This window comes from Cetorhinus maximus, chromosome 13 (genome assembly GCF_964194155.1).
Source record: "Cetorhinus maximus chromosome 13, sCetMax3.hap1.1, whole genome shotgun sequence".
NCBI lineage: Eukaryota > Metazoa > Chordata > Chondrichthyes > Lamniformes > Cetorhinidae > Cetorhinus > Cetorhinus maximus.
The window spans coordinates 121,101,860-121,129,741 of record NC_135891.1 but is presented as its reverse complement, the minus strand read 5'-3'; the positions used below and the strand labels follow the sequence as shown (position 1 = coordinate 121,129,741).

Sequence of the window (27,882 nt, the reverse complement as noted above, 5' to 3'; positions counted from 1 at the left end):
GCAGCACTGAGTTGTGTGTTCGGTTCCTGACTTTGATCTGATGCAGGGAGCGAGCGGAGCCGCGGCTCGGAGCCCGGGGACAGGCAGCGGGCAGCGCTCGGCAGAGGCGGACAGAGCCGCCCTGGAGGAGGGGACCCCGGCCCTGGGCAACCGGCGCAGGGACTCGGACAGGCGGGACTCCCGGAAAAGGAGAGAAAGGAAACGGCTCCTGGAGCTGAACATGGGGTAAGTGCGGAGAAAGTGAGAGAGAAAGTCCGGGAGGGAGAGAGAGAGAGAGAGAGAGACTCAGGGAGGGAGAGGGATAAAGAGTGAGAAGGAGAATAGCGGGAAAGTCAGAGACGGAGCAAAAAGATGGAAAAGAAAATGGTGAGACTCGTATAACGGACCCAGAACAGGCGAGGCAGAGAGAGAGGGAGGGAGAGAGACAGAAATAGAGAGAGAGAGGGAGGGAGAGAGACAGAAATAGAGAGAGAGAGGGAGGGAGAGAGACAGAAATAGAGAGAGAGAGGGACAGAAATAGAGAGGGAGACAAATAGTAAGAGAGAGTGAGTGAAAGGCAGAGAGCAATAGAGAGTCAGCGAGAGATAGTAAAATGAATGAGGGACCGTGAGAAACAGCGAGAGAGAGAGACAGAGAGAGAGTGATAGAGAGAGAGAGAGAGACAGAGAGAGAGACTGAGAGAGAGAGACAGAGAGAGAGTGATAGAGAGAGAGACAGAGAGAGAGACTGAGAGAGAGACACAGACAGACAGAGAGAGAGTGATAGAGAGAGAGAGACAGAGAGTGAGAGAGAGACAGAGACAGAGAGTGATAGAGAGAGAGAGATACAGAGAGAGTGAGAGAGACAGAGAGAGAGTGATAGAGAGAGAGAGAGACAGAGAGAGTGAGAGAGAGACAGAGACAGAGAGAGAGTGATAGTGATAGATAGAGAGAGAGAGATAGAGCCGGATGAGTGATAAAAAAAACACACTATGATTTTAAGTGAGGATGAGCCGATTATGAGACAAGTTTCTTTTCAGGTTTGACCCTGGAATAGTTTGGTGAGGATTTGAACAGGGGCATCACTCGGGTAAAGTTTGCCCAGTCGCTCTGAGGGGCCCCGACACTGAAACACAAGCTGCGAGTCCTGGAAGGAATTCCTGTTCTCGCCCTCATTTAAAACTGGCTGCAGTTGCATGGCCCTGTGTACACTGTAGGTTTGAGGAATTGTGGACAGATAAATCCATTATAGACGAAGACAGTGAATTTTTCACTGAAACACTTTCCCAACCTGATTGTGAATTCAACCAATTCTGTTAATCTCCTGTAGGAAACTTATGTAGATTCCTGTTCTAACCACCCCCCCAAACTCTGTTCTGTGAAATATTTCAAAAAGAAAGAAAGATTTGTATTTATATTATGCCTTTCGTGGTCAAAGGACATCTCAAACTGGTTTCCAGCCAATGTAGTGCTTTTTTGAAATGTAATCACTGTTGTAATACAGGGAATGTGTCAGTCAAAGGCAGCCCAATGATCATGACCATTTTATCTGTTTTTAGTGATGTTAATTGATTAATAAATATTTGCCAGGACACCAAGTAGAACTCTCCTGTTCTTCTCCAAAATAGTGCCATGGGGTCTTGTCCATCCACCCGAGAGCAACTGGGGCCGCGGTTTAATGTCTCCTCTGAAAAGCAGCACCTCTGACTGCGCAGCACTCCCTCAGTATTGCATTGGGAATGTCAGCCTTGATTTTTGTGCTCTATATTTTAATTTTATCCCTGATAACCTTGAGTAGCCAAAACTAGAACACCTCACTGCCGGTTTGTTCTCCAAATGGTCCGACCCTATCCAAAGCAGCTCAGTGCTGTTAATTGCTTTGGCTAGGACTGTTCTCACTATGCACCCCTCCCTTCCCCCTAATCTCACAAGATTTGTTAATTATATTCTTGTCCAAACGAATTAACGTGCTTTTATTTTGATCATCCATTTGTGGATCTGACTTTATTAACATCCTGGAAGGATTGAGTCTCTCCGTCGAGTTTCTGGTTATTCAGACCTTGCTCCTTGTACGTTCTCGCACACCAATGTCCCATTGCGGGTCTGAGGCACAAAGCTTTGCATATGATGCCAAACTGATTATTAATGTTTAAAATATAGATATATTGTTTTTAATATATATTACAATAATAGTAATAACATAGTAATTAAACAATGAAACTTGCAGGAACTCTAGGATGGTACAGAATCGCAAATGTTTGTTTCCCCACCTACGTCTCCATGTTGGCATTCGCTTACATCAGATACCGCTCCAGTGATTGGCCCTCCCCAACACATTACACATTGTCTTGTGAAGATAACAGTGGAATTGACAGCTGTTGGACAGCTACAGCACTGGGTTAGATATAGAGTAAACCTCCCTCTACACTGTCCCCATCAAACACTCCCAGGACAGGTACAGCACGGGTTTAGATACAGAGTAAAGCTCCCTCTACACTGTCCCCATCAAACACTCCCAGGACAGGTACAGCACGGGGTTAGATACAGAGTAAAGCTCCCTCTACACTGTCCCCATCAAACACTCCCAGGGCAGGTACAGCACGGGGTTAGATACAGAGTAAAGCTCCCTCTACACTGTCCCCATCAAACATTCCCAGGACAGGTACAGCACAGGGTTAGATACAGAGTAAAGCTCCCTCTACACTATCCCATCAAACACTACCAGGACAGGTACAGCACAGGGTTAGATACAGAGTAAAGCTCCCTCTACACTGTCCCCATCAAACACTCCCAGGACAGGTACAGCACGGGTTAGATACAGAGTAAAGCTCCCTCTACACTGTCCCCATCAAACACTCCCAGGACCGATACAGCATGAGGTTAGATACCGAGTACTGTGCACAATCTGATTTCTGTATTATTGGATTCTAACACCTGAAATGGGTTCGGACACTTATATCTATAGGCTCTCTGTAGACTATCTATAGACTATCCTATTTTCACCAAGTGCTGCTCATCCACCACCCTTGTGCTCACTGTCAATTCTTCGACTCCCAATCTGTTATGTCCTCCAATTTAAAATTCTCATCCTTGTGTTTAAATTCCTTTATTACCTAACCCCTCTTTAATTCTGCAGCCAAGATCTCTGCACTCTCTGTTTCTGGTCTTCTGAGCACCACTCTCAATTTTAATCTCTCCACCATTGGCGTCCACATCTGTAAGCTCTGGAATTTCCTCCCTTAGCCTCGCTGGCTCTCGATCTTCTTTCCTCCTTCAGGCTCCTCATTAAAAGCCACTTCAATAAAGTTATTAGTCAGCCCTCCTCATAATTCTTTCCGTGACTTGGTATCCATTTTTGTCTGATTACAAAGTAGCTTAGGCTGTAATTTTAACATAATGATGCTATATAACTGCAGAGGCTGTTTTATATTTAATGTGAAAATTGGTCTTAATTTTAATAATGCACCATTTTATGTGGAATGCAGCGTATATCATTCCGCTGTGAAATAGATAATAACCTCTGGTCAATCAGAGTTGAATTGTTGTTTAGTCAGAGTGTAGAAATTAGAAAATATGTTTCAGTTAAAGTTCCGATAGTGAATGAGTGGTCTGCTTTTTAAAAAAATACTTTTTGTGTGTAACAAAGTGAGAAATTTGAAGTGAATTCACATAAGCTGGAGATGGGTCAGGAAACAGTGACTCATGATACATGATCGTTTCTCATACTGGAGGATAGCAGTCAGTGGTGTTCCTTAAAATGTGTAAATTTGCCAATGATACCAAACTCGGAGGAGTGGCAATCAGTGAGGACGATACAAATTGACTGTAACAGGACACAGGTAGGCAGGCAAGTGGCAGACGGAATGAGAAGTGTGAGGTGATGCATTTTGGCAGAAGGGATAGGGAGAGGCAACGTAGACTTAATGGCACAGTTCTAAAGCATGTGCATGGACAGAGGGGCCTGGGGGTTCATGTGCATTGATCTTTGGAGGCAGGATATACTGAGAGAGCAGTCAGCAAATCATATGGGATCTTGGGCTTCATAAATAGGGGTATTGAGTAGTAAAACAGGGAAGTTATGCTGGATTTTATAAGGGTCTGGTTAGGCAACAACTAGAGTATTATGTCCAGTTCTGGTCACCACGTTTTAGGAAGGATGTGAGGGTCCTTCAGAGGATGCGGAGAAGATTTACCAGAATGGTTCCAGGGCATGGGGAATTTTAGTTACAATGTTGGGTTGGGGAAGCTGGGATTGTTCCCCTTGGATCAAAGGAGGTTGAGGAGAGATTTGATAGAGGTGTACAAGATTATGACAGGGTTGGATAAGGTAGACAAAGAAAATCTGTTCCCATTAACTAATGATGCAAAGACTAGGGGGACACAGATTTAAGGTTTTGGGCAAGAGATACAATGAAGAGTGCAGGAGGGCATGCCAGGAGCAGCACCAGACATACCTAAAAATGAGGTGTCAACCTGGTGAAGCAATAACACAGGACCACTTACGTACCAAACAGCATAAGCAGCAAGAGATAGACAGAGCTAATCGATCCCACAACCAACGGATCAGATCCAAGCTCTGCAGTCCTGCCACATCCAGTCATAATTGGTGGTGGACAATTAAACAACTCACTGGAGGAGGAGGAGGAGGTGGCCCCACAAATATCCCCATCCTCAATGATGGGGGAGCCCAGCACATCAGTGCAAAATATAAGGCTGAATCACTTTCTAAAATCTTCAGCCAGAAGTGCCAAGTGGATGTTCCATCTCAGCCTCCTCCAGAGGTCCCCAGCATCACAGATGTCAGTCTTCAGCAAATTTGATTCACTCCAGGTGATATCAAGAAATGGCATAAAGCACTGGATACTGTAAAGGCTATGGGCCCTGACAACATTCCAGCAATAGCACTGAAGACTTGTGCTCCAGAACTTGCCATGCCCCTAGCCAAGCTGTTCCAGTACAGCTACAACACTGGCATCTACCCGGCTATGTGGAAAGTTACCCAGATATGTCCTGTACACAAAAAGCAGGACAAATCCAACCCGGCCAATTACCGCCCCATCAGTCTACAGAAGACCGTTTTTACACAGCGAGTGGTAATGACCTGCAACCCGCTGCCCATGAGAATGGTGGAAGTGGAAACATTGAATGATTTCAAAGGAAATTGGATGGGCACTTGAGGGAAATTAACTTGGAGGACTACAGGGTTAGAGTGGGGGAATGTGACTGACTGGATTGCTCTACAGATAGCTGGCATGAACTTGATGGGCCAAATGGCCTCCATCTGAGTGCTAAATGACACTTTCGTCTCTGGATCTGTCGGTACAGGAAGAGGGATTGACAATGGCTGTGACTGAGGTTGGGTTAATTTGCTCATGGTGAGACAGGTGTAATAGCTTAAGGCTCTTTGGGAGAGTAGATGGAAGAAAGGACAGTGCAACAGGAGCTCCTGAGAGAAGCAACAATTTGGCAAATATGAGGAATTGTTAGTACAGTAACTGGGCTATAAAAAGCAAATATGATTGGACGGTGAAGGGTTCATTGTGCTCAAAGTGGAGCAAAAGAAGAGATTCTGTGGCGCAGAATAAACACAATGTGTTAGACTGCTGGGCAGAAATGGCCGATAAATCATTTAGGATTTGTATAATCCATGGATCATAATTCCATGTCACATGACCTCTCCTGGAGAACATTGGAGTTTGGCATAAAGCAATGTCCGGGAGAAAGGACCACAGGCCAATCAGAAGATTGGTATGAGGAAGTTTTCGCCATTTAAGACTTTCAGTTCTGAAAAGAAAATGAATTTGTGAATCTCAGACAGGACAGTAATAAATTCACTCCTGGATTAGAGAAAACAAATGTAGCCATGGTTCCTGCTTCTGATCACTGCCCAATGAACCCTGGGTTCAAGAGAGAGGGGAAATCAGCTAGGGTTCCTGCTCCTGGTCACTGTCCAGTGACCCCTGGGTTAGAGAGAAAGAGAGGAAATCAGCCAGGATTCCTGCTCCTGATCACTGTCTAGTGATCCCTGGGTTAGAGAGAGAGAGGAAATCAGCCAGGATTCCTGCTCCTGATCACTGTCCAGTGATCCCTGGGTTAGAGAGAGAGAGGAAATCAGCCAGGATTCCTGCTCCTAATCACTGTCCAGTGATCCCTGGGTTAGAGAGAGAGAGGAAATCAGCCAGGATTCCTGCTTCTGATCACTGTCCAGTGATCCCTGGGTTAGAGAGAGAGAGGAAATCAGCCAGGATTCCTGCTCCTGATCACTGTCCAGTGATCCCTGGGTTAGAGGGAAAGAGGAAATCAGCCAGGGTTCCTGCTCCTGGTCACTGTCCAGTGATCCCTGGGTTCGAGAGAAAGGGGAAATCAGCCAGGATTCCTGCTCCTGATCACTGTCCAGTGATCCCTGGGTTCGAGAGAGAGGGGAAATCAGCCAGGGTTCCTGCTCCTGATCACATTGGCCTGGAGTTTCCAGGAATTGTATATCAGTCTCCAGGACACTGCTGTGTGCAACCCTGGAGAAAAATCATTGGGATATTAAAAAATATAGTTTTTTTTGTCATTTTCTTCGAACATTTGCTTGTAATAGACATAAAAATACTGTCAAGCATCATCCAACTGGATTATAGTTTATAGAGTTTATAGAACCCTGGTCCAATCCTCCATCACCCCCTACACTTCAACCCCCTCCCACGGCACCTTCCCATGCAACTGCAGAAGGTGCAACACCTGCCCCTTTACTTCCCCTCTCCTCACCGTCCAAGGGCCCAAACACTCCTTTCAAGTGAAGCAGCCTTTCACTTGCACTTCCCTCAACTTAGTCTATTGCATTTGCTGCTCCCAATGCGGTTTCCTCTACATTGGAGCGACCAAACGCAGACTGGGTGACCGCTTTGCAGAACACCTTCGGTCTGTCCGCAAGCATTACCCAGACCTCCCTGTCGCTTGCCATTTCAACACTCCACCCTGCTCTCATGCCCACATGTCCTTGGCCTGCTGCATTGTTCCAGTGAAGCTCAACGCAAACTGGAGGAACAGCACCTCATCTTCCGACTAAGCACTTTAGAGCCTTCCGGACTGAATATTGAGTTCAACAATTTTAGATCATGAACTCTCTCCTCCATCCCCACCCCCTTTCTGATCCCCCTTTTTTCCAAAAATTTATATAGATTTTTCTTTTCCCACCTATTTCCATTATTTTTAAATGTATTTCCATCCATTGTTTTATCTCTATCTTTTAGCCTATTTCGATCCCTTCCCCCCACCCCACCCCCACTAGGGCTATCTGTACCTTGCTCGTCCTGCTTTCTACCCTTAATGTCACCTATTAGCACATTCCTGTAGATAATATCACCACCTTCAACACCTCTTTGTCCTTTTGTCTGTGACATCTTTTGGTTATCTCCACCTATCACTGGCCCTCTATCCAGCTCTACCTGTCCCACCCCCCCTTAAACCAGCTTATATTTCACCTCTTTTCTATTTTTCCTTAGTTCTGTTGAAGAGACATAAGGACTCGAAACGTTAACTGTGTTCCTCTCCGCAGATGCTGTCAGACCTGCTGAGTTTTTCCAGGTATTTTTATTTTTGTTTTGGATAATGAGTCTTTCTGCTTTCCAGTTGGTGTAGGAAGACAGTACGTCACAGGGATGGATGTGTTGGCCAACTAACGGCAGGAGCCTGGGGGGCAAGTCATGTGATAAAACCTCCAGGAATACATTTAATCACAGTCGGCAACCCTAATCAGGAGCAGGAACCCTGGCTGATTTCCTCTCTCTCTTTAACCCAGGGGCCACTGGACAGTGATCAGGAGCAGGAACCCTGGCTGATTTCCCCTCTCTGTAACCCGTTGATGCAATAAGGTTTTCTGCCTGTCCTTTAGCCTATTTCAGTTACAATTGTAATTCACCTCTAATCTCAGTCGGTCATTAGCTTTGTGGGGAGCAGGTAATGAATGAGAGGCTGTGAAATGCACAAACCTCACAGGTGTGAACAGACTAGAGGGGAGTGTCTTTGTGAATCTAACATTCTTTCTAAGTGGCTGGTGTTGGAGAATGTGAGCAGTTTGTACAGTAATTCAGTCCAGGGACTGCAAACAACAACCACGATACCCACTGAATCTCAGGAACAGAGATACAATTTTAATCTCTTTTGCAAGATTGGCTGTACACAATGAGCATAACACAAAATATACACTCAACCCTCCCTCTGTCAGAAACAGCGGACTTGCTGATCAAAGTTCTCTGTGGCTCCAATTGTCTCATTCTGTTTCTGACTCTTGTCTCTCAGACTTTCTGAAACCATTTGTCTTTCTCTATCTTTCTGTCTCTCTCTGTCTCTCTCTTCCTCTGTGGGCCTGGCTCTTTGTGACTGTCTTTCTCTGTGTCTCGGCTTTTTCTGTCTCTCTTCTCTCTCCCTCTCTCTCTGCCTCTTGTCCCTCTGTCACCCACTTGTTCATTCTCACTTTCTATTTTCCTCACTCCTGCAGCCCCTCAGACCTGTATGTCCTGTGATGATTGTACTCTTCCCTTATCACTGAAATGAATAATATTCCTGTTTAACACAGATTTTTACACACGTGACTTTTGAATGTCACAAGACACTCAGCCTGTTTGGGGATTAGAAACCAGGACAACAGCTCCTCAATTCGGCTTTATAATTGTGGCTTTGAGAAATCTCAGAGACATGGACATCGTTGGGAGGTGTGTAGGGCGGGGGTGGGGGGAGAGAACAGAGCCATTGTAGGAGGGTGAGAGAGGGGCCACTTGGGAGGGGGAGTGAGAGGGGGCATTGTGGGAGGGGGAGTGAGAGGGGGCATTGTGGGAGGGGGAGTGAGAGGGGCCATTGTGGGAGGGGGAGTGAGAGGGGCCATTGTGGGAGGGGGAGTGAGAGGGGCCATTGTGGGAGGGGGAGTGAGAGGGGCCATTGTGCGAGGGGGAGTGAGAGGGGCCATCGTGGGAGGGGGAGTGAGGGCTCATTGTGGGAGGGGGAGTGAGGGCTCATTGTGGGAGGGGGAGTGAAAAGGCCATTGTGGGATGGGGAGTGAGAGGGGCCATTGTGGGAGGGGGAGTGAGAGGGGCCATTGTGGGAGGGGGAGTGAGGGCTCATTGTGGGAGGGGGAGTGAAAAGGCCATTGTGGGAGGGGGAGTGAGGGCTCATTGTGGGAGGGGGAGTGAAAAGGCCATTGTGGGAGGGGGAGTGAGGGCTCATTGTAGGAGGGGGAGTGAGGGCTCATTGTGGGAGGGGGAGTGAGAGGGGCCATTGTGGGAGGGGGAGTGAGGGCTCATTGTGGGAGGGGGAGTGAAAAGGCCATTGTGGGAGGGGGAGTGAGAGGGGCAATTGTGGGAGGGGGAGTGAGGGGGGCCATTGTGAGAGGAGGAGAGAGAGGGGAACTCTCTGCTCTTGTTAGCTAACCAATCCATTATCCATGCTAATATATTACCCCCTACACCATGTCCTCTTATCTTGTGAAGTAACCTTTGATGTGGCAACTTGTCAAATGCCTTCTGCAAATCCAAGTACACCAGATCTACAGATTCCCCTTTATCCACCTTGCATGTGAGCATGTGCGTAAGGAGCTATGCAATAATGATGTCACACAGAAGAGAATGAGATTCTGAGAGAGGAGCAGTGGCTCTATCCTGGTGTTCTGTAATCCTGTACATGGTTGAGAATGTAACTAAAGGTTACTTTGAAAAAAGATCTTTGCCTCCAGCCAGATCTCTTGCTAAGAGTAAGACACCCAACATCTTCCAAGATGTCCCAATGACAACAATAAGTTCTGAGCAGTGGTGGCTGCAACAACATCAGAGGTGGGATGCTGATCAAGTGGGGCGGCTTTGTCTTGGACGGTGTCAAACTTCTTGAGTACTGTGGGAACTGCACTCATCCAGGCAAGTGGGGAGTATTCCATCACACTCCTGACTTGTGCCTTGTAGATGGTGGACAGGCTTTGGGGAGCCAGGGGCTGAATTACTCACTGCATAATTCCCAGCCTCTGACCTGCTCCTGTAGCCACAGTATTTATTTGACTGGCCCAGTTAAGTTTCTGATCAATGGTGACACCAACGATGTGAATGTCAAAGGGTGATAGTTGGATTCTCTCTTTTTGGAGATGGTCATTGCCTGGCTCTTGTGTGGCACGAATGTTACTTGCCATTTGTCAACCCAAGTCTGGATATTGTCCAAGTCTTGCTGCATTTGGGCATGGACTGCTTCAGTATCTGAGGAGTCGCGAATGGTGCTGAACATCGTGCAATCATCAGTGAACAACCCCACTTCTGACCTTATGATGGAAGGAAGGTCATTGATGGAGCAGCTGAAGATGGTTGGGCCGAGGACACTACCCTGAGGAACTCCTGCAATGATGTCCTGGAGCTGAGATGATTGACCTCCAACAACCACAGCCATCTTCCTTTGTGCTAGGTATGACTCCAACCAGTGGAGAGTTTCCCCCTGGTTCCCATTGACTCCAGTTTTGCTCGGGCTCCTTGATGCCACACTCGGTCAAATGCTGCCTTGATGTCAAAGGCAGTCGCTCTCACCGCACCTCGGGAGTTCAGCTCCTTTGTCCACACTTCAGCCAAGGCTGTCATGAGGTCAGGAGCTGAGTGGCCCTGGCAGAACCCAAACTGAGCATCAGTGAGCAGGTTTTTGCTAAACAAGTGCCGCTTGATAGCAGTGTTGATGACCCCTTCCATCACTTTACTGATGATTGAGAGTAGACTGAGGGGCAGTAATTTGTCCGGCTTTTTATGTGCAGGACATAACTGGGCAATTTTCCGCATTGCTGGGTAGATGCCAGTGTTGTAGCTGTACTGGAACAGCTTGGCTAGGGGCGCAGCAAGTTCTGGAGCACAAGTCTTCAGTACTGTTGCTGGAATGTGCTCAGGGCCCATAGCCTTTGCCTTATCAGGTGCCTTCAGCCGTTTCTTGATATCACATGGAGTGAATCAAATTGGCTGAATTCTGTAATCTGTGATGATGGGGAACACAGGAGGAGGCTGAGATGGATCATCCACTTGGCACTTCTGGCTGAAGATTATTGCAAATGCTTATCTTTTGCACTTGTTTGAACTGATGCCATGAGACTTCATAGGTTTCGGAGCCGATGTTGAGGACTTCCAGAGGAACTTGCTCCCAACAGTATACCACAGTGCTGCCACCTCAACCAGATGGTGATGGTGAAGTCTGGGACATTATCTATAAGGTACGATTCTGTGAGTATGACTATGTCAGGCTGTTGCTTGGCTAGTCTGAGAGAGAGCTCTCCAAATGTTAGCAAGGAGTTCTTTGCAGGATCGACAGGGCTGGGTTTGCGGTTGTCGTTTCCTGTGCCTGGGTCGATGCCGGGTGGGTTGTTCGGTTTCATTCCTTATTGATGCAACTGAGTGGCTTGCCAGGCCATTTCAGGGGGCAGTTGAGAGTCAACCACTTTGCTGTGGGTCTGGAATCACATGTAGGCCAGACCAGGTAAGGGTGGCAGATTTCCTTCCCTAAAGGGGATTAGTGAACCAGATTTTATGACAATCAATAATGGTTTCATCATTAGACTTTTACTTTCAGATTTTTTAAAATATTGAATTCAAATTCCACCATTCGAACCCAGGTCCCCAGAACATGACAGTCTGGATTACTAGCCTAGTGGCAATATCACTACGCCACCATCTCCCCACAAGATGAGCTTGTGGGATGTGGTTGTTGACAGGTCATTTATAGGTATTTTGAACAGGTTTGGGGCGAGCACTGAGCCCTATGGCAGTCTCTATCGGTCCGTCTTCTCCATGCACTTTCCCCAGGTGGACTCTGAATCGTCTGTAGTTAAGGAGTGTTTCAATACCTGTCCTGATCCAGGTTGGCAGCATTCTGGACAGCTTTAAGAGCAGGCCAGAGTGCCACATGGCAGCTGGGAGGTCCAGCAATACTCTGCCTGTCTTTGGGTTCTTTTGGAAACCATTTTCAATGTAGGTGGTGAGTGTGAGAACTTGATCACATGTGCTGCACCCCTTACAGCTTGGTCGACATTAAGGATGGTCTCTACTTCCGGATATATGTGTTGCAGGATAAGATGCAATGGGGATGATGCAAACTAATTGCAATTGGACACAGATAAGTCTAGCAGAATGGGCAGGCAAATGGCAGATGGAATTTAATACAGAGAAGTGTGAAGTGATATAGTTTGGTAGAAGGGCTAGGAAGAGGCAATATAGCCTTAATGGCACAGTTCAAAAGAGTGTGCAGGGACAGAGAAACCTGGGAGTCCATGTGCATAGATCTTTGAAGGTGGCAGGTGTCACCCAGAGTCAGCAAAGAATATGGGAGTTTGAGCTTCATGAATAGAGTTGCTGAGTACAAACCAGGAAATATGTTCCTTTACAAAGCTCAGGTTAGGCAACAAAGAGAATATTGCAATCACATAAAAGCAAAACACTGCGGATGCTGGAGATCTGAAATAAAAACAAAGTGTTGGAAAAAGCTCAGCGGCTCTGGCAGCAGCTGTGGAGAGAGAAACAGAGTTAACATTGTGAGTTCAATATGACTCCTCTTCTGAACCCAGAGTATTGCAATATCGCAGCATTGCATTCAGTTCTGCTCGCCACGGTTTAGGAAGGATGTGAACGGTGCTTGAGAGGGTGCAGAGGAGATTTACCAGAATCTAAACAGCGATGAGGGATTTTAGTTACCAGGTTAGTTTAGAGAAGCTGGGGTTGTCCTCCTTGGAGCAAAGGGGATTCAGGGGAGATTTGATAGAGGTGTGAAAGATTATTACAGGGTTAGATAAGGTGGACAAAGAAAAACTCTTCCCCCTGCCCCTTCCCCTCGCTCCCATTGCCCGCTCCCCCTCACTCCCACTGCTCACTCCCACTACCCACTCCCCCTCACTGTCCACTCCCCCTCACTCCCCCTGCCCACTCTCCCTCACTCCCACTGTTCACTCCCACTGCCCACTCCCCCTCACTCCCACTGCCCACTCCCCCTCATTCCCACTGCTCACTCCCACTGCCCACTCCCCCTCACTCCCACTGCCCACTCCCCCTCACTCCCACTGCCCACTCCCCCTCACTCCCACTGCCCACTCCCACTGCTCACTCCCACTGCCCACTCCCCCTCACTCCCACTGCCCACTCCCCCTCACTCCCACTGCCCACTCCCCCTCACTCCCACTGCCCACTTCCACTGCTCACTCCCACTGCCCACTCCCCCTCACTCCCACTGCCCACTCCCCCTCACTCCCACTGCCCACTCCCCCTCACTCCCACTGCCCACTCCCCCTCACTCCCACTGCCCACTCCCACTGCTCACTCCCACTGCCCACTCCCCCTCACTCCCACTGCCCACTCCCACTGCTCACTCCCACTGCCCACTCCCCCTAGCTCCCACTGCCCACTCCCCCTAGCTCCCACTGCCCACTCCCCCTCACTCCCACTGCCTACTCCCCCTCACTCCCACTGCTCACTCCCACTGCCCACTCCCCCTCACTCCCACTGCCCACTCCCACTGCTCACTCCCACTGCCCACTCCCCCTCACTCCCACTGCCCACTCCCCCTCACTCCCACTGCTCACTCCCACTGTCCACTCCCCCTCACTCCCACTGCCCACTCCCCCTCACTCCCACTGCTCACTCCCACTGCCCCCTCCCCCTCACTCCCACTGCCCACTTTCCCTGTGCCGAGGTTATTTGCCCAGCACTCCCTCCGGGTTAACCCTTTGTGTTTCACTTTCTATTTTTATATCAAAGTGAAAAACAGAAAATGTGCTGATACTGCAAACAAAACCTGTAGATGTGGGGAAACTCTGGAGAAGCTGAGTTTGGGGTTGGCCGAGGGGGTGTGAAGATTCTGTGAGTGACCCACAGAACATGGAAGATCGCTAAATATTTGCAGCACGTACCTGGCTATTCGGCCCATCTGATCCATGTTGGTGTTTATGCTCCACATGGTCCCCCTCCTTATCTACCTGACCTCCCTCTATCAGCATATCCTTCTAACCCTTTCTCCTGAAAGCTTATCTGGATTTAAGGCAGTTGGAGTCAGAGAGCTCAGTTTAAAAGCAGGTATTATCCCTGAACTGTCTCCATAGCAAAGTGGAGTAACCCCCCTCCTCCAGGTGTGCTGGAGTGAACAAGAACCCTGACCACCTCCACCCCACCCAAATGACCCCTGGCTTTGAGAGGACCCTGGGTCCAGAGGGCTTGATCAGGATTCCTTACTGAGGCTGCAGGTTTAATATGCACACAGTCCCAAGCCTGTGTCATTCCTGCCAGTGGAGTGAGTTGGGGAAGGGTCTTGGGTGTCTCAACCCCCTTTTCTGGTCACCTGTTGCTCACTGCATCCCTCACAGATGAGGTGATGGGAGCTGGGGGTGATGGGGTTTAGGGTGGAGGGTGCGATTGCACAGTTACAGATCCCTCAGCCTATTTTTATCTGTGTGTGTTACGGGGGGACAGGGTGTTTTGCTTCCAGTTTAGTTATAACCTTCAATAACCCGGATCAATGAGAGGAATGAGCTCCTCCAACAGGAATGGCTAATTTAATGGCTGCTGTGCTGTCCTCTGGGATCCACCCTTGTTGAATCAAATGGAGCTTCTCGAGGGATTTGGGGTATGTTGTGGTGTTTTTTTCTGTGGTGTTTGCAATGTACAGGAGCAGCTTATTGAGCACAAAGTTCCAACGTGTGAACAGACTGAAAATCCAAGTGAGGATCAGGGACATGAGCTCGGTTCAAACTGACTCCATGTTGCCTCCCAGCAGCACCATCTATCAGCAGTACAGACACTGGGCTGGGGATGGCGGAACACTGCTTTGGTTGTGCAGGTTTACCTTTGTGAGTCTGATTAGTTTGCATGTCCCAGGCCCACCTGTCCCAGGCCCAGTGTCTGGGCTCAGGTAGTGGAATTGCCTATGCTTAGCTGAGGATGCACAGTATGTAGGTGAAGGGCCAGAGCTTGTTGCTGTCTCTCTCTCTCTCTCTCCTCCTCTCTCACTCTCTCAGCCTCATTCCTGTTGTCTGAGTGCTTCTGGCTCCACGTCCACCTCCAGCCTGCTCCATTGCACCAGTGCCTGGTCACTGAGCTATGACTTGTTTTATTGAGCCATGGTGTAAGGGGTTAGCAGAGTCGGTGACGTTAGTGAGCATGGCTGTGGTTTGAGAATGTTCTGTGATTCAAACTCTCCCCTCCCCCTAGCAGGCTGAAGAGGCCTATAGATCAGGGAGAAGAGAGACTTGCCCATATGTAACACCTTACACGCCTGTAGCACCTTACACGCCTGTAGCACCTTACACGCCTGTAGCACCTTACACGCCTGTAGCACCTTACACGCCTGTAGCACCTTACACGCCTGTAACACCTTACACGCCTGTAGCACCTTACACGCCTGTAGCACCTTACACGCCTGTAACACCTTACACGCCTGTAGCACCTTACACGCCTGTAACACCTTACACGCCTGTAGCACCTTACACGCCTGTAGCACCTTACATGGCCACAGGACATCACAAAGCACTTTATATCCAGTGGAGTACATTTGAGATGTAGCCACTGTTGTAATGTAGAAGTGACAGCCATTTGCACAAAGCGAGTTCCCACAATCGACAATGTGATAATGACTAGCACATCTGTTTTTAGTGTTGGCTTGAGGGATTCTCCCCATGATACCAGGGTACATTGTCTTGCTCTTCCTTGCAATAGTCCCATGAAATCTTTGATGACCACCTGAGAGTGCAGAAGAGACCGGGTTTAACTTCTCACCGTGGAGTTTGAACCCATGACTTTAGCTGAGAGTCCTACTGATTGAACCCAGGGCCCAGAGTGTGGGTGGAGACGGTGCAAATCAGTGGAACCCGTGCCTTTGGAGGGCCTGGGATCGGACAGCACAGCCCCTCTCTCAAATGGCTATCTCATGCCTCAGCTGGGGAGAGCGAGTGCGTGAGCGCTGCGTGCCCTTTGGGGAGCTCGGGTCCAAGCTCAACCAGCGGCACCACCCCTCCGCGCGGGCTGCAGACGGCCACTGAACGTCCCAACCCTGAAGACCAGCCACTGTTCCTGATTCAGATCCTGGATACATATGTCTCCAGTGAGATCTACCCAACAAACGCAGCAGTGCCAGTGCACCCCGCTCACCCAGGCCTTGTCCAGCCCCCTTGCTGTGTGCGGAGCCCACAAGCAACCCAGACGCAGAGGATGCATCACTGGAACTGCCTTGGGCCAAAGCTGCAATGATGCAGGTGAAGTAGGTACATAGAAATTGCATGGCCTCATCCACCCCAATCTGCAGGGGTGTCTGTGGGTCACGAAAATCACAAAACCCCATTTTTGGCTCAATTTGTCGGAGGAACCAAATTGCAAAGAAGTGATCTGTTTGAAACTGCTGAAAGGGAGAAAATGCAGCTTTGATTTCCAAAAAGTGTTGATTAATTAGACTCTAGTGATGAGAAGAAATTGAAGGAAGTAATTGCTTCATCATTTAAAAGCTATTTACAAAGATTTAGTTCGAAATTGGAAGTTTTCCTATTATATTGTATGATAATATATTATAAGGGTGTACAATGTTGATGGTTGACATGTGTAAGTGTTTATGAACAAAGTACTGGAGAAAGTACATACAAAATGTGAATTAGGAGCAGGAGGAGGCCACTCGGCCCCTCGAGCCTGCTCCACCATTCAATAGGATCATGGCTGATCTGATTGTAACCTCAACCCCACATTCCTGCCTACCCCCGATAACCTTTCACCCCCTTGTTAATCAAGAATCTATCTGCCTCTGCCTTAAAAATATTCAAAGACTCTGCTTCCACTACTTTTTGAGGAAGAGAGTTCCAAAGACTCACTACCCTCTGAGAGAAAAAATCTCCCTCATCTCTGTCTTAGATTGGCAATCTTTTATTTTTAAACAGTGACCCATAGCTTTAGATTCTCCCACAAGGGGAAACATCCTCTCCACATCCACCCTGTCAAGACTCCTCAGGATCTTATATGTTTCAATCAAGTCGCCTCTTATTCTTCTAAACTCCAGCAGGTACAAGACTAGGCTGTCCAGCCTTTCCTCATAAGACAACCAGCCCATTCCTGGTATTAGTCTAGTAAACCTTCTCTGAACTGCTTCTAACACATTTACATCTTTCCTTAAATAAGGAGACCAATACTGCACATAACACTCCAGATGTGGTCTCACCAGTGCCCTGTACAACTGAAGCATAACCTCCCTACTCTTGTATTCAATTCCCCTGACAATGAACTTTCAAGTTCTATTAGCTGTCCTAACTACTTGCTCTACCTGGATATTAACCTTTTGTGATTCACATGATTTCATTTACAGAAATAGCTGTAAATCAGGAAATGGAAGGGAGGGAGGAACTCAAGAAAATTACAATCATCAGGGAAGTGATACTGAGCAAATTGTTGGAGCTGCAGGCTGACAAATCCCCAGGTCCTGATGGTCTTCATCCTAGGGTCTTAAGCGAAGTGGCTAGTGAGATAGTTGTGATAGCGTGGCCAAGTTTCCCTTGTGGATTTGGTCAGCCTGGCAGATACTACCTGTTATATCATAACAACAGCCTTGCTTCAAACATGGACTAAAGAGCTGAACTCTTGAGGTGAGGTGAGAGTGACTTCCCTTGACATCAAGTCAGCATTTGACCGAGTATGGCATCAAGGAGCCCTAGCAAGCCTGGAGTCAATGGGAATCAGGGAAAACCCTCCACTGGTTTGAGTCATACCCAGCACAAAGGAAGATGGTTGTGGTGACAAGAGCAGGTCAGAGGCTAGGGATCCTGTGGCAAGTAACTCACCTCCTGACTCCCCAAAGCCTGTCTACTATCTACAAGGCACAAGTCAGGAGTGTATTGGAATACACTCCACTTGCTTGGATGAGTGTGACTCCTTAGCACCTTCCAAACCCACAACCACTACCACCTAGAAGGACAAGACCAGCAGACACATTGGAACACCATCACCTGGAAGTTCCCCTCCAAGCCACTCACCATCCTGACTTGGAAATATATGACCATTCCTTCACTCTTGCTGGGTCAAAATCCTGGATGGAACTCCCTTCCTAACAGCACTGTGGGTGTACCTACACCACATGGACTGCAGCAGTTCAAGAAGGCAGCAATTTGTATTTATTACAAGAAAGCTTGTGCACTGAAGTCATTTAGAGATTTTAAAGATTGGAAGGTGCTGTCTAAGGAGGCTTGGTGAATTCCTGCAGTGCATCTTGTGGATGGTACACATTGCTGCTATTGTGTGTTGGTGGTGGAGGGAGTGAATGTTGGGGGATGTGGTGCCAATCAAGCGGGCTGCTTTGTCCTGGATGGTGTCAAGCTTCTTGAGTGTTGTAGGAGCTGCACTCATCCAGGCAAGTGGAGAGTGTTCCATCACACTCCTGACTTGTGCCTTGTAGATGGTGGACAAGCTTTGGGGAGTCATGAGGTGACAAACCTACTGGAGTTTTTTGAGGACTTAACTAGCAGAGTAGATAAGGGAGAACCAGTGGATGTGGTGTATTTGGATTTTCAGAAAGCTTTTGACAAAGGTCCCACATAAGAGGTTAGTGTGTAAAATTAAAGCACATGGGACTGGGGGTAATACATTGGCATGGATTGAGAATTGATTAACAGACAGGAAACATATATTAGGAATAAATAGGTCTTTCTCAGAGTGGCAGGCAGTGACTAGTGGGGTACCGCAGGGATCAGTTTTTGGGCCCCAGCTATTCACAATATATATCAATGATTTGGATGAGGGAACAAAATGTGATATTTCCAAGTTTGCTGATGACACAAAACTTTGTGGGAATGTGAGCAATGAGGAGGGTGTTAGGTGGCTTCAAGTGATTTAGACAGGTTGAGTGAGTGGACAAACACATGGGTGCAAATACAGAGGGAATGGGTGACCATCAGTCAGAAGAAAGGTGTCAGGTAGGTAGTCAGGAAATCCCTAGGGCGCATCTCACTCGAGAACCGTTTTTCTGTGTTGGAAAACGGTGAGGGTGACGGTTCCTCTGGGGAATACAGCCAGGCTCATGGCACTGTGAGTGGCTCAGCTGCACAGGGGGAGGTAAAAGAGGGGAAGAGCAATAGTGGTAGGAGACTTGATAGTAAGGGGAACAGACAGGCGTTTCTGCGGCTGTAGACGTGACTCCAGGATGGTATGTTGCGTCCCTGGTGCCAGGGTCAAGGATGTCACTGAACAGCTGCAGGGCATTCTAAAGGGGGAGGGCAAACAGACAGAGATTGTGGTACATATTGGTACCAATGACATAGGTAGAAAGAGAGATGAGGTCGTGCAAGCAGAAGTTAAGGAGCTAAGAAACAGATTAAAAAACAGGACCTCAAAGGTAGTAATTTCTGGATTACTTCCGGTGCCACGCGCTAGTGAGTATAGAAATAGGAGGTTAGTCCAGATGAATGCGTGGCTGGAGAGGTGGTGCAGGAGGGAGGGCTTTAGATTTCTGGGACATTGGGACTGATTCTGGGGGCGGTGGGACCTGTACAAGGCAGACAGGTTGCACCTGAACCAGAATGGGACCAACATCCTTGCGGGTAGGTTTACTAGTGCTGTTGGGGAGGGTTTAAACTAACTTGGCAGGGAGATCCTGAGAGGAGATTCAGCAGGGGGAGATGCACAGCCATAATTAGAAGAGAGAGCAAGTGAGCCTGGAAGGCATAGAAATTATAGGCCAGTTAAGACACAAGGGAGTTTGGCAAGGTTGATTGCTATTTATTTTAATGCCAGGAGTCTGACGAATAAGGCGGATGAGTTGAGGGCACAAATTAACACATGGTAGTATGATGTCATTGCTGTCACAGAGACATGGTTGAGAGAGGGGCAGGATTGACAGCTCAATATTCCAGGATATAGGGTCTTCAGGCGAGACAGAGAAGGAGGTAAAAGAGGAGGGGGTATCGCAATATTGATCAAGGAATCAATTACAGCAGTAAGGAGGGATGACATCTTGGAAGGATCCTCAAATGAAGCCATATGGGTAGAACTGAAAAACAAAAAAAGAGCAATCACATTGCTGGGAGTGTACTATAGGCCCCCAAACAGTCAGAGAGAAATAGAAGAGCAGATATGTAGGCTAATTTCAGAGAAGTGTAAAAATAATAGGGTAGTAATAGTGGAGGATTTCAACTTCCCCAACATTTACTGGGTTAGTCATTGTGTGATAATTTAGAGCGAGCGGGATTCTTAAAATGCATTCAGGAGAGCTTTTTCAGCCAGTACATTGAAGGCCCGACAAGCTCTCCTGAATGCATTTTAAGAATTCCAAGCAGAGGGTGATGGTCGAGGGGTGTTTTTGTGACTGGATGCCTGTGTTCAGTAGGGTTCCACAGGGATCGGTGTTGGGTCCCTTGCTGTTTGTGGTATATATAAACGATTTAGATTTGAATATAGGAGGGTCGATCAGTATGTTCGCGAATGACACAAAAATTGGTGGGGTAGTAAATAGTGAGGAGGATAGCCTTAGATTACAGGAGGATATAAACGGGCTGGTCAGATGGGCTGATCATTGGCAAATGGAATTTAATCCGGATAAGTGTGAGGTGATACACTTGGGCAGGACAAACAAGGCACAGGAATACACGTTGAATGATAGGACCCTGGGAAGTACCGAGGATCAGAGGGACCTTGGTGTGCATGTCCACCAACCCTTAAGGCTGCGGGACATGTAGATATGGTGGTTAAGAAGGCATATGGGATACTTGCCTTTATTAGCCGAGACATAGAATATAAGAGCAGGGAGGTTTTGCTGGAACTGTATAAAACGCTGGTTAGGCCACAGCTAGAGTATTGCGTGCAGTTCTGAAATCCGCATTATAGGAAGGATGTGATTGCACTAGAGAGAGTGCAGAGGAGATTTACCAAGATGTTGCCTGGGCTGGAGAGTTTTAGTTATGAGGAGAGATTGGATAGATCGTGGTTATTTTCCCTGGAGCAGAGGAGGTTGAGGGGGGACATGATTGAGGTGTATAAAATTATGAGGGACATAGATAGGGTAGACAGGAAGGAACTTTTCCCCTTGGTCGAGGGATCAATAACGAGGGGGCATTGATGTAAGGTAAGGGGCAGGAGGTTTAGAGGGGATGTGAGGAAGAATTTTTTCACCCAGAGGGTGGTGGGAATGTGGACCTCACTGCCTGGAAAGGTGGTAGAGGCAGAGACCCTCATAACATTGAAGAAGTATTTGGATATGCACTTGCGATGCCATGGCATACAAGGCTATGGGCCTAGTGCTGGAAAATGGGATTAGAATAGTTAGGTACTTGTTTGACAAGCGCAGACTCGATGGGCCGAAGGGCCTTTTTCTGTGCTGTAGACCTCTATGACTCTATGACTGTATGGCAGGTGCAGTATAATGTTAAGTATGAAGTTATCCGTTTTGGTAGGAAAAACAGAATGGCAGAGTATTATTTAAATGGCGATAGATTGGGAAATGTTGATGTACAAAGGGACCTGGGTGTCCATGTACACCAATCACTGAAAGCAAGCATGCAGGTGCAGCAAGCAGTTAAGAAGGCAAATGGTATGTTGGCCTTCATTGCAAGAGGACTTGAGTACAGGAGCAAGGATGTCTTATTGCAGCTGTACAGAGCCTTGGTGAGATAACACCTGGAGTATTGTGTGCAGTTTTGGTCTCCTAACCTAAGGAAGGATATACTTGCCATAGAGGGAGTGCAGCGAAGTTTCACCAGACTGATTCCTGGGATGGCAGGACTGTCGTATAAGCAGAGATTGAGCCAACTAGGCCTGTATTCAGTGAAGCTTAGAAGAATGGGTCTCATTGAAACATAAAATTCTGACAGTGATGGACAGACTGGATGCAGGGTGATGTTTCCTCTGGCTGGAGGGTCTAGAACAAGGGTTCACAGTCTCAGGATATGGGGTAGAACATTTAGGACTGAGATGAGAAACTTCCTCACTCAGAGGATGGTGAACCTGTTGAATTCTCTACTACAGAAGGCTGTGGAGGCCAAGTCACTGAATATATTTACGAAGGAAATAGATTTCTGGATTGTAAAGGCATCAAGCGGTATGGGGAGAACGTGGGACTATGACTTGAGATAGAGGATCAGCCATGATCATAATGAGTGGCGGAGGAGGCTTGAAGGGCCGAATGACCTACTCCTGCTCCTATTTTCTGTGTTTCTATGATGCTTGAAACTTCATGGGGTCTGGAGTCGATGTTGAGGACTCCCAGGGCAACTCCCTCCCAACTGTATACCACTGTGCCGCCACCTCTGCTGGGCCTGTCCTGCCGATGGTGACGGTGGAGTCTGGGACATTATCTGTAAGATATGATTCTGTGAGTATGACTATGTCAGGCTGTTGCTGTCAGTAAGGAGGATTTTGTAGGGTCGACAGGGCTGAATTTGCCATTATTGTTTCCGATGCCTAGGTCAATGCCAGGTGGCCCATCCTGTTTCATTCCTTTTAGACTTTTTAGTGGTTTGATACAACTGAGTGGCTTGTTAGGCCATTTCAGAAAGAAGTTAAGAGCCAGTCACATTGCTGTGGGTCTGGAGTCACATGTCTGGAGGCACAAGTAGGTCAGACAAGGTTTTTTACGACAATCAACAATGGTTTTATAGTCATCATCAGACTTTTAATTCTAGATTTTTATTGGATTCAAATTCCACCATCTCCCGTGGTGGGATTCGAATCTGAGCTCCCTGGGCCTCTGGATTACTTGTCTAGTGACAATACCACTATTCCACCGCCTGCCTCCATTTTGCCATTTCCTGTTAGCTAGCCAACCTTCTATCTATGCCAATATGTTACCCCCTACACCATGAGCTTTTATTTTCTGCAATAACTTTGATGTGGCACTTTATCAAATGCCTTCTGGAAATCTTAAGTACAGAACATCCACCGGTTCCCCTTTATCTACAGCACATGTGACTCCTTCAGAGAACTCCAATAAATTGGTTAAACATGATTTCCCTTTCACAAAACCATGTTGACTCTGCCTGATTACCCTGGATTAAGTGCCCTGCTATAGCTTCTCAAATAATAGCTTCTAACAGTTTCCCTGTGACAGACGTTAGGCTAACTGGCCTGTAGTTTCCTGCTTTCTGTCTCTCTCCCTTTTTGAATAAGGGAATTACATTTGCTATTTTCCAATTAAATGGAACCTTCCCCAAATTTAGGGAATTTTGGAAACATAAAACCAACGCATCAATTGTCTCACTAGCCACTTCTTTTAACACGTCCGCATGAAGTCCATCAGGACTCGGCGATTTGTCAGCCCACAGCTCCAGCAATTTGCTCAGTACCACTTCCCTGGTGATTGTAGTTTCTCCGAGCTCCTCCCTCCCTTCCTTTTCCTGATTTACAGCTATTTCTGGGATGTTACTTGTATTCTCTATAGTGAAGACCCAAAGCAAAATACCCGTTCAATTCACCTGCCATCTACTTATTTTCCATTATCAATTCCCCAGACTCACTTTCTATAGGACAAACGTTCGCTTTGTTAACTCGTTTCTTTTTAAAATACCTATGGAAACTTTTACTATCTTTCTTAATATTTCTAGCTAGCTTTCTCTCAAACTTTAATTTTCTCTCATTAATCTTTTAGTCATTCTTTGCTGTTTTTTATGTTCTGTCCAATCTTCTGACCTGCCACCTATCTTTGTGCAACTGTATGCTTTTTCTCTAAGCCTTTAGTAGGAAAGGAAATGTCTTGAAACTGGGAGACAAAAAAGACTTACTGTACAAATCACAGGAGAGGGTGGAACAATCAGCCACATTCTTCTTGAAGCTTGTTATTCAGTGTTGCAGTTGAGGTAGAATAGTTTCCAAGCCTCCGGTGCCTTGAGTGGAATCAGGACCTGGAAATGGTCCGGGCTTGCAATTATTTTCAGGGGAGGAGGGAAAGGCAGTCCACTTTTGACTTCCACTTTTGTATGAATTCCTCCAAGGCTAGCTCAGAGTGTGCGCCACCAGAGGCTGGTGTTAGCTAGACCCAACTACTTAGCTCACCCAGTCCCCTCTCCCTTGCCTGGTGATCAGGACATGAGGCCTAGTCTGACTCGCCCTAACTCTGCTTCTTAAGTGAAAAGGCAAAAGAGGTTTTATTAGTTAGCTCTGCTGCTTAGTACTTTTTAATGGCCATTTTTATTAATTACTAATTTTATTAAATTATCAATTTATTGCTCTGACATTGATTTGTTTTTTGCTCAGCAACTGGTTCATGTTTTCTTCAGACTTTAACTTTCTTTATGAAATTCCTGTTTAAAGTTGTGCCAAACCAGATCCCAGGCAGCTGTTGCTGGGTTTCTCGCTGAAGGGGAATGAGAGGCTCACAAGAGTCTGATTGTTTTTTTGGAGAGCCGGTGAAAGGGGTTATTTTTGTTCCAATAGAAACAGGAAGTGTTGGAAATACTCAGCATGTCAAGCGGCATCTGTGCAGAGAGAGACAGGTCAGTGACCCTTCGTCAGAATGAGTGCAAATCATGTCCCTGAAGCATTAGCTCTGTTTTTCTCTCCACAGATGCTGCCTGGCCTGCTGAGTATTTCCAGCATTTTTTGTTTATATTTCAGATTTCCAGCATCTGCTGTACTTTGCTGTCCTATTATACGCTACATGCTGGGCATTTTTAAGTGTGGGTTAGCTTCAATTTAAAATGAGAAAATATTTATCACTCAATGCAAAGTGTAATTTTTCTTTTAAGAAAGTCCACTCGTGTGGATAGAAATAGCACATTATTGCAGAGGAATTGGTTGACATTAATTTACTGGAAGGTTTCGCCATTTTTAAACTTGGATGAAACCAGGAGTCGTGCACTGTGACCATGTCACTGTGAGTTCAAGGTATTTTCATTTGTGCAATGGGATTATTATTGCTTGTGAGGTTCAAGTCTGTTAGTTGTTGCTGTCTGAATATTGCATAGGGCTGGGTACGAAGCGGAGGAGCTGGTTGCATAATATGAATGACCAAGTTGCATGTAATTGTCTGTCAAAGCTGTGATTATAAAGTGTATCATACTGAAACCTGAACTTTTGATGGCATTTATAAATAGAGGAACAGAATACAAAAGCCAAGAGGTTTTGCTGAACCTATATAAACCAGTATGACCCCACTATGACTATGGTTTCCAATTCTGGGCACCCAAAGGATGTGAAGGCTTTGTAGAGGGTTCAGAAGAGTACCCCAGTGAGAGTCAGTGTGTGTGGAACCCGTACCCCAGTGAGAGTCAGTGTGTGTGGGACCCGTACCCCAGTGAGAGTCAGTGTGTGTGGGACCCGTACCCCAATGAAAGTCAGTGTGCGTGGGACCCGTACCCCAGTGAGAGTCAGTGTGTGTGGGACCCGTACCCCAGTGAGAGTCAGTGTGTGTGGGACCCGTACCCCAATGAAAGTCAGTGTGTGTTGGACCCGTACCCCAGTGAGAGACAGTGTGTGTGGGACCCGTACCCCAGTGAGAGTCAGTGTGTGTGGGACCCGTACCCCAGTGAGAGTCAGTGTGTGTGGGACCCGTACCCCAGTGAGAGTCAGTGTGTGTGGGACCCGTACCCCAGTGAGAGTCAGTGTGTGTGGGACCCGTACCCAGTGAGAGTCAGTGTGTGTGGGACCCGTATCCCAGTGAGAGTCAGTGTGTGTGGAACCCGTACCCCAATGAAAGTCAGTGTGTGTGGGACCCGCACCCCAGTGAGAGTCAGTGTGTGTGGAACCTGTACCCCAGTGAGAGTCACTGTGTGTGGGACCCGCACCCCATTGAGAGTCAGTGTGTGTGGGACCCGTACCCCAGTGAGAGTCAGTGTGTGTGGGACCCGTACCCCAATGAAAGTCAGTGTGTGTGGGACCCGTACCCCAGTGAGAGTCAGTGTGTGTGGGACCCGTACCCCAGTGAGAGTCAGTGTGTGTGGGACCCGTACCCCAGTGAGAGTCAGTGTGTGTGGGACCCGTACCCCAGTGAGAGTCAGTGTGTGTGGGACCCGTACCCCAGTGAGAGTCAGTGTGTGTGGGACCCGTACCCAGTGAGAGTCAGTGTGTGTGGGACCCGTATCCCAGTGAGAGTCAGTGTGTGTGGAACCCGTACCCCAATGAAAGTCAGTGTGTGTGGGACCCGCACCCCAGTGAGAGTCAGTGTGTGTGGAACCTGTACCCCAGTGAGAGTCACTGTGTGTGGGACCCGCACCCCATTGAGAGTCAGTGTGTGTGGAACCCGTACCCCAGTGAGAGTCAGCGTGTGTGGAACCCGTACCCCAGTGAGAGTCAGTGTGTGTGGGACCCGTACCCCAATGAGAGTCAGTGTGTGTGCGCCCCATACCCCAGTGAGAGTCAGTGTGTGTGGAACCCGTACCCCAGTGAGAGTCAGTGTGTGTGGAACCCGTACCCCAGTGAGAGTCAGTGTGTGTGGAACCCGTACCCCAGTGAGAGTCAGGGTGTGTCGAACTCGTATCCCAGTGAGAGTCAGTTGTCAGCGTCTAAGAGAATGAGAATTCTCTGGGTGTCTATGATTGTCCTCAGCATGAGGAACATTGATGTTTGGGGTTGGATTGGTTTTGGTGAGTGTAACTTGCTATGGGGTCTGCCGGTTTTATGCTCAGTGTTTGATTCTTGGTTTCTTGGTGTAGGGAACAGCCAATTTTCAGCGCTCGGGCCCACGTTTTCCAGATTGACCCGGCAACCAAACGAAACTGGATCCCAGCGAGCAAGCATGCCGTTACCGTCTCCTTCTACTACGACAGCACGCGCAACGTTTACCGGATCATTAGCGTTGGCGGAACCAAGGTATCGGGAACTGAGGCGCCCCAATAACTGAAACTCACCCCAGATAAGGGCAATAAACTCTCCTGAAGCTTTGTGTCCACACCACAATCACTTGTCTTCTGCACCATGATTGCTCCATGATCACACCGCATCTGCACTGCGATCACTCCACATCCACACCCCGATCACTCCACATCCACACCCCGATCACTCCACATCCACACCACAAATACTCCACATCCACACCCCGATCACTCCACATCCACACCCCGATCACTCCACATCCACACCCCGATCACTCCACATCCAAACCCCGATCACTCCACATCCACACCCCGATCACTCCACATCCACACCCCGATCACTCCACATCCACACCCCGATCACTCCACATCCACACCCCGATCACTCCACATCCACACCCCGATCACTCCACATCCACACCCCGATCACTCCACATCCACACCCCGATCACTCCACATCTACACCCCGATCACTCCACATCCACACCCCGATCACTCCACATCCACACCCCGATCACTCCACATCCACACCACAAATACTCCACATCCACACCCCGATCACTCCACATCCACACCACAAATACTCCACATCCACACCCCGATCACTCCACATCCACACCCCGATCACTCCACATCCACACCCCGATCACTCCACATCCACACCCCGATCACTCCACCTCCACACCCCGATCACTCCACATCCACACCATGGTCACTCCACCTCCACACCCCGATCACTCCACATCCACACCCCGATCACTCCACATCCACACCATGATCACACCGCATCCGCACCGCGATCACTCCACATCCACACCGTGATCACTCCACATCCACACCCCGATCACACCACATCCACACCCCGATCACTCCACATCCACACCCCGATCACTCCACATCCACACCCCGATCACTCCACATCCACACCCCGATCACTCCACCTCCACACCCCGATCACTCCACATCCACACCACAAATACTCCATAGCCACACCCCGATCACTCCACCTCCACACCCCGATCACTCCACATCCACACCCCGATCACTCCACATCCACACCCCGATCACTCCACATCCACACCCCGATCACTCCACATCCACACCCCGATCACTCCACATCCACACCCCGATCACTCCACATCCACACCCCGATCACTCCACATCCACACC

The 27,882-nt window shown here is 48.0% G+C and overlaps 1 protein-coding gene across 1 annotated transcript in view; it reads left to right on the top strand.

The window, feature by feature from the left end:
• LOC144689061 (homer protein homolog 3-like) overlaps positions 1 to 27,882 on the top strand; it is a 95,363-nt gene continuing 67,481 nt past the window's right edge. The window contains exons 1-2 of the mRNA XM_078556205.1: positions 1 to 225; positions 26,554 to 26,710. Coding sequence (XP_078412331.1) covers positions 41 to 225; positions 26,554 to 26,710 — 342 coding nt within the window. The 5' untranslated portion in view covers positions 1 to 40. The remainder of the gene's footprint in view (positions 226 to 26,553; positions 26,711 to 27,882) is intronic.